The sequence below is a fragment of the Hyperolius riggenbachi genome, chromosome 3, assembly GCF_040937935.1.
Source record: "Hyperolius riggenbachi isolate aHypRig1 chromosome 3, aHypRig1.pri, whole genome shotgun sequence".
Taxonomy (NCBI): domain Eukaryota; kingdom Metazoa; phylum Chordata; class Amphibia; order Anura; family Hyperoliidae; genus Hyperolius; species Hyperolius riggenbachi.
This window is the reverse complement of record NC_090648.1, coordinates 266,232,676-266,246,403: the sequence shown is the minus strand read 5'-3', so window position 1 is coordinate 266,246,403 and position 13,728 is coordinate 266,232,676. Positions and strand designations below refer to the sequence as shown.

The window sequence follows — 13,728 nt, the reverse complement described above, 5'->3', positions numbered from 1 at the left end:
GGTGTCTGCTGCCCATATTATGATTTTCTGGTGTCTGCTGCCCACATTACGATTTTCAGGTGTCTGCTGCCCACATTATGATTTTCTGGTGTCTGCTGCCCACATTGCGATTTTCTGGTGTCTGCTGCCCACATTGCGATTTTCAGGTGTCTGCTGCCCACATTGCGATTTTCAGGTGTCTGCTGCCCACATTACGATTTTCTGGTCACTGCTGCCCACATTGCGATTTTCAGGTGTCTGCTGCCCACATTACGATTTTAAGGTGTCTGCTGCCCACATTACGATTTTCAGGTGTCTGCTGCCCACATTACGATTTTCAGGTGTCTGCTGCCCACATTATGATTTTCAGGTGTCTGCTGCCCACATTACGATTTTCAGGTGTCTGCTGCCCACATTGCGATTTTCAGGTGTCTGCTGCCCACATTGCGATTTTCTGGTGTCTGCTGCCCACATTACAATTTTCTGGTCACTGCTGCCCACATTGCGATTTTCTGGTCACTGCTGCCCACATTAGGATTTTCTGGTGTCTGCTGCCCACATTACGATTTTCTGGTCACTGCTGCCCACATTGCGATTTTCTGGTGTCTGCTGCCCACATTACGATTTTCAGGTGTCTGCTGCCCACATTACGATTTTCAGGTGTCTGCTGCCCACATTGCGATTTTCAGGTGTCTGCTGCCCACATTACGATTTTCAGGTGCCTGCTGCCCACATTACGATTTTCAGGTGTCTGCTGCCCACATTACGATTTTCAGGTGTCTGCTGCCCACATTACGATTTTCAGGTGTCTGCTGCCCACATTACGATTTTCAGGTGTCTGCTGCCCACATTACGATTTTCAGGTGTCTGCTGCCCACATTACGATTTTCTGGTGTATGCTGCCCACATTAGGATTTTCTGGTGACTGCTGCCCACATTGCGATTTTCTGGTGACTGTTGCCCACATTGCGATTTTCTGGTGACTGCTGCCCACATTGCGATTTTCTGGTGACTGCTGCCCACATTGCGATTTTCTGGTGACTGCTGCCCACATAAGGATTTTCTGGTGACTGCTGCCCACATTAGGATTTTCTGGTGTGTGCTGCCCACATTATGATATTCTGGTGACTGACTGCTGCCCACATTAGGATTTTCTGGTGACTGCTGCCCACATTACGATATTCTGGTGACTGCTGCCCACATTAGGATTTTCTGGTGACTGATGCCCACATTGCGATTTTCTGGTGACTGCTGCCCACATGGCGATTTTCTGGTGACTGCTGCCCACATGGCGATTTTCTGGTGACTGCTGCCCACATTGCGATTTTCTGGTGAACTCTGCCCACATTACGATTTTCTGTCCCACATTACGATATTCTGGTGAACGCTGCCCACATTACAATTGTCTGGTGAATGCTGTCCACGTTACGATTTTCTGGTGACTGGTGCCCACATTACGATTTTCTGGTGAACTCTGCCCACATTATGATTTTCTGGTGAACTCTGCCCACATTATGATTTTCTGGTGAACGCTGCCCACATTACGATTGTCTGGTGAATGCTGTCCACGTTACAATTTTCTGGTGACTAGTGCCCACATTACGATTTTCTGGTGAACTCTGCCCACATTATGATTTTCTAAAGGCCCACATTACGATTTTCTGGTGAACTCTGCCCACATTACGATTTTCTGGCCCACATTACGATTGTCTGGTAAAATGCTGCCCACTTTACAATTAATTTACAGTGAAACGCTGCCCCATTACGATTATTTGGCACCTATGGGGGGGGGGCCCATCCAAATATTTGCAGGGGGGCCCAGTGATTTCTAGTTACGCCCCTGCTCCTACCCATCAGATCAGGCACTAATCTGCCCTCTGCGGGCTTCTGATCACCCGGCCAAACCCACACCCGCCCCACCGCAGTGACAGAATTTTTTTTCTGATCACTGCTGGTCTCTACGACTTAATTTTGGCTGAGACCAACTGTTATGCCACACAATACGCAACCGCCAATCCAAAAAGCTACCATGCCCAGCCTTTTCGGTGGAAACCACTCCAAGTTTCCAAACGTAACATTTTTTGGGGCCTTCTCCTTAACACGGGTCTAGTCAAAAAGAATGTATTGCGGTCTTATTGGTCTAAGCACCCAATACATCACATGCCCATGTTCTCTGCTGCCATGTCCAGGTCACGATTTGAGAACTTCCTGCGCTTCCTGCACTTGGGTGCCAATACAACCTGTCATCTAAGAGGCCACCCTGCTTAGGAGTGGTTCCACAAAATTCGGCCCCTCATAGATCACCGTTCATCAAAATTTGCAGATGCTTATACCCCTGAACGGTCATTTTGAGGCATTTGGTTTTCAGACTACTCCTCACGGTTTTGGGTCCCTAAAATACCAGGGCAGTATAAGAACCCCACAAGCGACCCCATTTTAGAAAGAAGACACCTCAAGGTATTCCGTTAGGTGTATGATGAGTTCATAGAAGTTTTTATTTGTTGTCACAAGTTAGTGGAAAATGACACTTTGTGAAAAAAAACAATAAAAATCAATTTCCGCTAACTTGTGACAAAAAATAAAATATTCTATGAACTTACCATACTCCTAACGGAATACCTTGGGGTGTCTTCTTTCTAAAATGAGGTCACTTGTGGGGTTCCTATACTGCCCTGGCATTTTAGGGGCCCTAAACCGTGAGGAGTAATCTAGAAACCAAATGCCTCAAAATGACCTGTAAAATCCTAAAGGTACTCATAGGACTTTGTGCCCCTTAGCGCACCTAGGCTGCAAAAAAGTGTCACACGTGGTATCGCCGTACTCAGGAGAAGTAATATAATGTGTTTTGGGGAGTATTTTTACACATACCCATGCTGGGCAGGAGAAATATTTCTGTAAATGGACAATTGTGTGTAAAAAAAAAAAAAAAATTACATAGATATTTCTCCCACCCAGCATGGGTATGTGTAAAAATACACCCCAAAACACATTATACTACTTCTCCTGAGTACGGCGATACCACATGTGACACTTTTTTGCAGCCTAGGTGCGCTAAGGGGCCCGAAGTCCTATGAGCACCTTTAGACTTTACAGGGGTGCTTACAATTTAGCACCCCCCAAAATGCCCGGACAGTAAACACACCCTACAAATGACCCCATTTTGGAAAGTAGACACCCCAAAGTATTCAGAGAGGGGCATGGTGAGTCCGTGGCAGATTTTTTTTGTCACAAGTTAGCTGGAAATGGAAACTTTTTTTTTTGTTACAAAGTGTCATTTTCCGCTAACTTGTGACAAAAAATAAAATCTTCTATGAACTAACCATGCCTCTTAGTGAATACTTTGGGATATCTTCTTTCCAAAATGGGGTCATTTGGGGGGTATTTATACTATCCTGGAATTCTAGCACCTCATGAAACATGACAGGTGCTCAGAAAAGTCAGAGATGCTTCAAAATGGGAAAATCCACTTTTTGCACCATATTTTGTAAACGCTATAACTTTTACTTAACCACTTCAGGACTCAGCCTTAAGGACCAGCACTGATTTAGAAGATCTGTGCTGGGTGGGCTCTACAGCCCCCAGCACAGATCAAACAACAGGGAGAGTGACCAGATCGCCCCCCTTTTTTCCCCACTAGGGGGATGATGTGCTGGGGGGGTCTGATCGCTCCTGCCTGCGTGTGGGTGGCGGGGGGGCACCTCAAAGCCCCCTCCACCGCTGGATTCCCCCTCTCCCTCTCCCTCCCTCCCTGCCCCGGAGATCGGAGGCAGCACAGGAACGGATCTGTCCTGTGCAGCCTCTAACAGGCTCCTGCCTGTCATGTGACAGCGATCCCCGGCCGCTGATTGGCCGGGGATCGCTGATCTAGTACAACGCTGCTACTGTTAGCAGCGTTGTAAAAATGTAAACAAATCGGATTATTTCCGCTTGCGTTTACATTTAGCCTGCGAGCCACGATCGGCGGCCCGCAGGCTATTCACGGAGCCCCCTGCCGTGAATTGACAGGAAGCAGCTGCTCGCGCGAGCGGCTGTTTCCTGATTAATTAGCCTGCAGCCAGTGACGCAGATGTGCGTCGCTGGTCCTGCAGCTACCACTTTGCCGGTGCGCGTTATGAGTGCGCGGTCGGCAAGTGGTTAAACCAATAAATATACACTTATTGGATTTTTTTAAATCAAAGACATGTAGCACAATAAATTTGGACAAAAATGTACTTTATTTGAAAAATGTCAGCACAGAAAGTTAAAAAAAAAATTATTTTTTTTTACAAAATTCATGTTTTTTTTTATGAATATAAGAAAAACTAAAACTCGCAGCAGCAATCAAATAGCACCAAAAAAAAGCTGTATTAGTGACAAGAAAAGGAGGTAAAATTCATTTAGGTGGTAGGTTGTATGACCAAGCAATAAACCGTTAAAGCTGCAGTGGTCTGAATGGTCTGAATGGAAAAAAAGTGTCTGGTCCTTAAAGGGGAACTGAAGAGAGAGGTATATGGAGGCTGCCATGTTTATGCCTGGCACCCCTGCTGATCCTCTGCCTCTAATACTATTAGCCATAGCCCCTGAACAAGCATGCAGCAGATCAGGTGTTTCAGACTTTAAGTCAGATCTGACAAGACTAGCTGCATGCTTGTTTCTGGTGTTATTCAGATACTACTGCAGAGAAATAGACCAGCAGGGCTGCCAGGCAACTGGTATTGATTAAAAGGAAATAAATATGGCAGCCTCCGTATACCTCTTACTTCAGTTCCCCTTTAAGGGGTTTTAAGTCTTGAGTCCTTAAGTGGTTAAGGACTACTACCAAATTTGAGTCTAGGAGTACTTGAGATTATTTTAATCACCACAGGAGTAGAGATGGCAATGTTTAGGAGAAACTTCCATGCTAAATTCAGTATATGTTGTCAGCAGCGCTTCCTCATCAAATATTCCTCCACGAAGATCGCAATCAATCACCATGTGACTCACCTACTGGCTGTGCTATGATCACAGTAGCAAAGTGTCCCATTTGATGATTGTCACAGATTGCTTTCCAGATTTATACCTCTTCAATTAACCTTAAATATGAAGCAAAGCCTCTTATTGCGCAGCAAAGCCTCTTATTGCACAGCGCAGTTATAAAATCTTAAAACTTTTATTAAAAATGTCCACCGACGTTGCACAGCAGAAAAGTTCAGCTTCTGGAAAGTTTTACAGCAGGTTTCCACCTGATGCGGTCTCCCAGACTGACCGCCACATTGCATCCCGTGTGCTGTGCCCTCTCACTGGCCACTCTGCCTGCATGATCTCCCACGAATCCATACAGCGTTCTGGCATCCTTCCACTCTCTCTCTCGGCACGGCTCCTCCCTACTAGTTTCCTCATTAACTATGACTCATCAGGGGATGGAGTCTGCGCAAAGAGTGTTTTAATTTAAATATCTAGGCTCCTCCTCTAGTAGTCTATCCACTACCCACCGCTAGTGTCCTACAAACTGCGGCCATGTTGGAGCCCAGGAGCCTGCACAGTTTGTGTGTCATAATTATTTCATTTCGAATGCGTGCAAATATAGGCTGATGCCTATGACAGCCGATCACTGTGATTGGCTGGCGGGGAGGGAGGGGAATAGCAAAAATAAAAGTAAACATAGCAGAATTTATTAAAAAACAAATACATACATACAAAAATAAACAATGCAGCTGCGATCAGAGCCTACCAACAGAAAGCTCTGTTGGTGGGCAGAAAAGGGGGAAGGTTCATTTGTGTGCTCTGTTGTGTGTGGCTCTGCAGCGAGCCATTAAAGCTGCAGAGCACATACAGTTGTGTTCAAAATTATTCAACCCTCACTGAAATTGAGTGTTTTGGCCAGTTTGACATTGATTTTGATCATTTCAGTCATCTTGTTTACAATTAAATCAAAGAGGCACTTGTAAGTCTGACAAATATAACATACAATTTATAATGAAATAACCACAAATGTCTTTTCTGTGCTCACATCATTATCAGTTTTATTCAACCCCCAAGTGACATTCACTCTCAGTACTTAGCACAAGACCCTTTTCCAGTTATAACAGCTTTTAAACGTGAAGCATAGCTTGACACAAGTGTCTTGCAGCGATCTACGGGTATCTTAGCCCATTCTCCATGAGCAAAAGCCTCCAGTTCAGTCACATTCTTAGGCTTGCACACGCTGCAGCTGCTTTCTTTAAGTCCCAGCAGAGGTTCTCAATCCAGTGGCGTAGCTAAAGAGCTGTGGGCCCCGGTGCAAGTTTTACATGGGGCCCCCCCAAGCACTCTATACATAACAATTGATACGGCGCACCAAAACCTGCCAAGGACAACCCCAGTGTCAGAGGTGCAAGAAGGGGTTGGGGAACAGTGTGTTAAGGATTACTACTATTCAAAGCATCTATAGAAGTGATTATTACCAGCACAGGACCAATAGAGAGCTAATACTGTGATAGAGGGTGGACCCTTCGGGGCCCCTCTGGCCCAAGGGCCCCGATGCGGTCGCTACCTCTGCACCCCCTATTGCTACGCCCCTGTCTCAATCAGATTTAAGTCTGGTGACTGCGATGGCCACTCCAAAATGTTCCAGCCTTTAATCTGCAACCATGCTCTAGTGGACTTGGTGGTATGCTTGGGATCATTGTCCTGTTGAAAGGTCCAACGTCTCCCAAGCCTCAGGTTTGTGACGGACTGCATCGCATTTTCGTCCAATATCTCCTGGTACTGAAGAGAATTCATGGTACCTTGCATGGTACTACAAAAGTTTTGGGATAGTGTTCTATGGACTGATGAAACAAAATTAGAACTGTTTGGGCCCATGGATCAACGCTATGTTTGGAGGAGGAAGAACAAGGCCTATGAAGAAAAGAACACCTTGCCTACTGTGAAGTATGGCGGGGGGTCAATCAGGCTTTGGGGCTGTTTTGCTTCTGCAGGTACAGGGAAGTTTCAGCGTGTGCAAGGTACCACCCTGGTACTAATCCTGTAAGTATGGTAGATAGATCTTCCAATACACGGCTTCATACCAGAAACTCATTGGAGATGGGCAGCTTGGAACTGGGCCAATTAAAATCAGCAGAAAGTACATTGGATGGACCCAAGTCTACGCTACATTCAATTTGCATTAATCAAGAATGCAAGCTGGATGTTTCATCATCTGTTTAAGCACTAGTAGAACTCTCTACTGCAGGAGAGCCTGCACTAAAGTGTATTAAGAATCCTAACAATGCACTGTATGTCATTCTTGTAGAAGGAATAGCTATATTTGGCAGCATGATTGGAGTTACACTTCAAACTCAAGCAATATTTGTGTACTTTAACCAAGTTTTGTGTAAGTTTATTGACAAGACCGGTGTTTAGATCTTCACAGGTAAAAACTGCAGAAGGCACAATGAAATCTGATACATCGAATTATCCCTCGAAGCAGGTACTTTTACTTATTACGCCATGTTTGAATGAATTGTGTTTAAAGTATGATTTCTCTGTTTGAGCTGAATGATAACGTTCAGAGCCCGATCCTGTAACTGCTTTTAATGCCAGTGGCATTCAGATGCATACAAATATGCATTTGCTTTCCATCTTTGAAAGTTATCATGTGGAAATGTGTTATGAGGTGATTTTGATGACTGCTGGATGTCTAAACCAGGCTAGATTAAATCATTCATTGCCTTGTACGCTGACAGAACAAATAAATCAGTGTGTTCTTGGTAGCACCGTTCTTTTTGTCGAGCAGTGGTTGAAAATAAGAGCAACCAGCAGAAAAGTATATGTATAGTATATACCCACTGGCAGTGGTGTAGCTAGAGATAATAGGGCCCCATAGCAAAACTTTCAATTCACTTTATTGTCATTGTGTAACACAACAAAATTACTTTCATAGGGCCATCAGATGTAGGCACCGTTGAGCAATGCCACCTGTCCTTACCCTATAGATAAGAGTTAATTGAGCAATTTACATTCTCCTGAAATCTACACTGTATATAGTCCATGGGCACTGAGACAAATTCAGAGGGTGGAGAAACACAAGACAGTTAATAGTGAATACAGCAAGCACCACCGGCCCCCACTTTGCTCCAGGGCTCCATAGCATTTGCTGTGGCTGTTGCTATGCCTCTGCCCACTGGCTGTATTTTAGATGGTAGCTAAATAGGACCTAATTTACTAACGGCATCTCTGCACCATGGTTTCTAAGAGCATAAATGTCCTGGATTTATTAGTACCTGTGTGTTATTAGGTAGCAAGTGCTCACAATAATTTCCTGGATTACATACAACCTTGAAGGACAACTGCAGTGAAAAGAATATCCAGGCTTCCATATTTATTCCCGGTTAAACAATACCAGTTGCCTAGCAGTCCTGCTCATCTATTTGGCTGCAGTGGTGTCTGAATCACTCCAGAAATAAGCATGTGGCTAATCCTGTCACATCTTACAAAAAATGTGAGAAACACCGGATGTGCTGAATGCTTGTTCTGGGTCTATAGCTAAAGGTATGATGAAGAGGATCAGCAGGACAGCCAGGCAACTGGTATAGCTTTAAAGGAAATAAATATGGCAGCCTCCAAATACCTCTCACTACAGATGTCCTATAAGGTGCTGTTCCCAGGGGCTAACTGTCGCCGCCTCTAGTCATGTGATAGATATTTGGTGGCAAGATTAGTGGACCATTGTCTAGTAATTCTTGATGAACGGTAGAAGCTTATTGAGGGAGGAGTGGACAGGCACAATTTATGACTCAAGCTTGAGTCTCATTCACTTTTTCTCCTGAGTTTTCTGCTGGGTGACATTTCCACAACTTGTTACAAAGTGCTAAAAAGTTAATTTAAATTGAAGATGAAAAAATATCTCCTAGGAGAAAACTCAGGTGAAAAAGTTAATTGCATATAGGCCAGTGAATGAGAATACTCAGGAGTACTCCTGTGCATACATTGGTTGTTTGCAGTTAACTTGGAAAGTAGGTTCCTTAGCTGCAATGCAAAATACTCAGAATTTGTAAAACTCTATTCAAGTTGGAATTTTACTTGCAAACTTGGAATGCCGATGAATTTTCCAATTCTGATTATCCTTACTCTAAGACTAACAATATATTGACATACATTTTTCACTGATGGTTGCCCCTAATTTCATATTGTTTTAGTATTTATATAGCGCTGACATATTCCATAGTCTTGTCACTAACTGTTCCTCAGAGGACCTCACATTTGACACTTACCGTATTTACTTTTTCATCATATGCACAATTTGTATTCCCATTTTACTACAAGTTTAATTAATAAAAGAAATATCACATGATCAGGAGCTTACCTAGAAATTCTAAATTATTTCACCACAAAAAACGAGTCAATAAAACCTGGGTAACAACTAGAATTGTTGACATGTTTATATTAAGCACAGACGTAATTCAGAGCTATACATACGTTCATAATTCAGTCCTTTACTGTGCATAGTTTTAAGTATAAACATTTTATTTATAAATTTTATATTTCTATATAAATGTGTTACAGGAATTAAACTCTGAAGAAAATGTAGATGTCTCAGCAGATGATAAGAGCAGAAGAGAATTTCACATGAATTTCAGTAAAAGGCAGCCTGAAACCAAACCCATTTCCGGAATACAGCACTTTCATAGCAACAGCATCAATACTAAAAACCTTGTCATCTAAAGAAGAAATGCAAGTGAATATGTTTCCATTGCAGTCAGAAAAGCATGTAATTCCTCTTTTGGATCAATTGTTCCATGGCAGTAATGCTATCTAGCTGTGAAAAATGAGATGGGGCTATTCAGTACTCTTTGTTAGTTGTTAAGTACATTTGCAAGTTGTGTTAATGGTTTCTGGACTGAAGCATCGGTAATGGGGCCCATACATGTTTATGCCACTAGGAAGCAGCACAGACCACATTGTGATTTATTCGATATTGCCTTGTGAAACTTCCAAACCAAATGAAAACAATCATTATTATGTGCAAAGTATTAAGCATTGCTTATATGGCTGTGCGCCAGTTGCACACAGCAATATTGTCAGTACGAACGCCAGCAAGTACTGCTCAGTTAAGGTGACCTGTGATACATTGGTAATAGGAGAATTACCATAGTAACACATGTTAAACAAGTAATGCACATTACCCATGTACTAATTGTGCAACGTGTGGTACTCTGCTGGCTTTAGTACCAGTAATATTACCGTGTGCTGCATAACGACAGTGCATAAGGCCCTATATCTCCAAAACAGTGTGATAATTATGAAGGAGTGATATTTCTCCTCCACTCCATACCATAAAGGATAATCTTAAGACAATTACTATCTTCATGGCCTGCCCTATTTTATTATACTTTGCTATGATCTGCTTTTCTTTTTCAAAGAAAAATCTGTCCATATAGGAATCCTTTACCTTAACATTTGTAGAGTCAGATTTGGTATGCATATTTGTCCTACTCTGCCTTCTTTGCTTTAAATGTTCAATGACAGTTTAAATATACTTGAAGACACGTACTGTATTATAAAAGTACTGACATGACCCACAGACTATGCTTTATCTTTTTTTTTTTGTTTACAAATATTTATATATGCATTTATAAAATGCAGATTCTTGTGAGGGTCACTTCACTTCTCTTGAAAAAAACTTTTTGCTGCACAGTTAAAAAAAAAATGAGTGTGCTCATTTATTCATATGGATAAGGAATAACCAAAAGTAATTTTGAAGATGTTCACCTCCCCTGCTCCTCACTCCTTCAAAAACTCAGAACAGTGGGGGTTTTTTTGCATTCAGCCGCTGTTGCAATAAGCCTGATACTTTCTGTACCAGTAAAGAAATTTGAATAATTAAAAAAAATTAAAGTTTCTGCATGAAGTGAGGATTCCTCATAATTTATCATGTGCTCTGAAATCTTTAGCTTTATGACTAGATACAGACTAGACTAGATTTTTTTTCCATATCAGCTTTGTATCATTTTAAAAAGGTAACAAAGTAGGTAAAAATGATATTTTATCATCAATTTCCTAAGGCTGTGTTAAAAAAAAGGCTTTAAGATTCTTTATTATTTATTAGATCATCTCTACTTCATGGTGGGGTGGGGTGGGGGGGGGAGTGGGGGCATAGAATCCTCTTGCATCTTCATTCATTCAACATCCCACAATCGTTTTCAAGTGCTTCGGTAACTATGACCATCTTTATAGTAGATGAGGGGAAAGCAGGCAGCAGGAGTTTATTGTTGGCCACCACTCCACCATACAAGTGAATGAGTAAAGTTGAAATAAATGAAAAAGGAAACTACGCTGCACCTACGAATAAGCTGCTGATTGCATATTGGCATTGCTGACAGTTTACTAAAGACCTTTGGCGTAAAAAAAGCCATTTATTTATAAATTAGTAATTGTATGGCCACTGTAAAATATTTTCCCCTGCTGATCTACATTCTGAAATTTATCACTGGTGGCAATATCTTTAGTCTTATCAGGTGCAGCTCTGCAGTACGTTTTGTTTACTGGGAGTTCTGAAGCCGGTAGAAAATATACCTGGTCTCCCAGAGGCTAAACATCACTGGGAGGACGAGGCTACATACAATTATACAGCAATTTATAGCTATAGAAAGTGTTTCTGATGGTAAAAACAGGATAGTTAACATAGAAGATGGTATCCTGAATAATTTACTGAACTCTACTAGTCACCAAAGTGCTTCTTTAAAGAGACTCCGTAACAAAAATTGCATCCTGTTTTTTATCATCCTACAAGTTCCAAAAGCTATTCTAATGTGTTCTGGCTTACTGCAGCACTTTGTACTATCACTGTCTCTGTAATAAATCAATGTATCTTTCCCCTGTCAGACTTGTCGGCCTGTGTCTGGAAGGCTGCCAAGTTCTTCAGTGTTGTGGTTCTGCTATGAACTCCCCCTTCCAGGCCCCTCTATGCACACTGCCTGTGTATTCTTTAGATTAGGGCGGCTTCTCTCTTCTCTCTTATCTTTTACAAGATGGATAAATCGTCCTCTGAGCTGGCTGGGCTTTCACATACTGAGGAATTACAGACAAGGGCAAAGCTGTTTGCAGGAAGAAACAAGCAGCCTGAAACTTCAGTGCATGAGAACTGCAGGGGGAAAGAAACACACAAATGATCTCTTGAGATTCAAAAGGAAGGCTGTATACAGCCTGCTTGTGTATGGATGTATTTTCTATGTGTAGACATACTGTACATCAACCTACTTCCTGTTTTGGTGGCCATTTTGTTTGTTTACAAACAAACTTTTTAAAACTGTTTTTAACCACTTTTAATGCGGCGAGGAGCGGCGAAATTGTGACAGAGGGTAATAGGAGATGTCCCCTAACGCACTGGTATGTTTACTTTTGTGCAATTTTAACAATACAGATTCTCTTTAAGACACCTGAAGCGAGAGAGATTGGGAAGCTTCCATATTTATTTCCTTGAGGCTCAAAAAATGATCCAGCACCGTCAATTTTCAGTCATTTCAGCTCTTTATTAGTTGAAGTGTGCAGATATGTAGTAGGCTAACACATAAGGACATTTCGGGAGGAGTGTCCTCCCTGCACAGACTTGAAAACATCCTTATGCGTTAGCATACGTACATATTATCTGTACACTTGAACTATGTACTGATACTACCATAAAGAGCTGAGATTACTATAAATGTATGGTGCTGGATTGTCTTTGAAACCTACACCTTGGTTGTTCTTGTATTTATTTCATTTTAAGCATTACCAGGTGCCTAGCTATCCTGCTTATTCATTTTCTCCAGTACTTTTAGCCATAGACCCTGAACAAGCAATACGTAGATCAGGTGGTGTGATTGTAGTATTGTTTAAAAGGAAATAAATATGGAAGTCTCCATATACTTCTCGCTTCAGGTTCCCTTTAAATGTTTTGAGAGCCAGAAGTAATTTTCACATGGAAGGAAGGCAAGAGCATGGCATAGGCTTTCTGTACTCATCACAGATTTAAAATATGAATTACAGGTTATGCACAACTTTGGCATTTGACAGTCTCAAGCAACCAGCATGCTCCTTTCTACTGTTGCAGAGCGCTTTGCAACAGAAAACAACTTACAAAGCCTCCAGACGCCGTTCCTCTTCACTTCTGCGGTTGCTGGCTGGTCTGTTGCCTCCATTAACGGCTTGGTAGGGTTGCATGCACATGGGAGCCATGCACATTGGAGGACGCAACAGAGCAGGGAGTGAAGAGCATCAGTGTTCAGAGGATCTGTAAGTTGTTTCTGCTGCGCACCACTCTGCAATTCATCTACAGCAGGAGGTGAGTGTTTATTTTAGGCCCAGTTGGTTGACTTCTCAAGCAACCTGCAAACACACATGTTCAGCATCAAGCAATCCCCACTTGTACTGGATAAATTAGACGCTACTGTTTTAAACAAACATGTCACAGAAAAAGAGAGGGAGAAGAAGCAACTCCTAGTTCTGAGTATGTGGGCCAACAGGTTTTGAATATGACTATGAACAGATTGTGAAACTAAGCTCTCTAGCTACATAGAGAAGTGGTAATATTGGCAAAACATTGATCAAAATTGGTTGTGTGTACACACCCTTAATCTCCTGAGGACCGCAGGCTTACACCCCCCTAGTCACCAGGCCATTTTTTACAATTCAGCCCTCTGCAGCTTTAGCAGTTCGCTGCACGGCCATACAACTTAGCATACTAATGAATCTTGCCTCCTTTTCTTGCCACCAACAGCGTTTTCTGTTGGTGGCATCTAATTGCTGCTGCAATGTTATTTTTTTTTAATTAATTTTAAAATAATTTTTGAA

At 42.2% G+C, this 13,728-nt stretch overlaps 1 protein-coding gene across 2 annotated transcripts in view; it reads left to right on the top strand.

The window, feature by feature from the left end:
* The window catches only part of REDIC1 (regulator of DNA class I crossover intermediates 1), a 52,193-nt gene extending 41,713 nt beyond the window's left edge, over positions 1–10,480 (top strand). For both annotated transcript variants that reach the window (XM_068272689.1, XM_068272690.1), the window contains exons 5-6: positions 7,321–7,387; positions 9,463–10,480. In XM_068272689.1, coding sequence (XP_068128790.1) covers positions 7,321–7,387; positions 9,463–9,621 — 226 coding nt within the window. In that variant the 3' untranslated portion in view covers positions 9,622–10,480. The remainder of the gene's footprint in view (positions 1–7,320; positions 7,388–9,462) is intronic.
* The last annotated feature ends 3,248 nt before the right edge of the window (positions 10,481–13,728 follow it).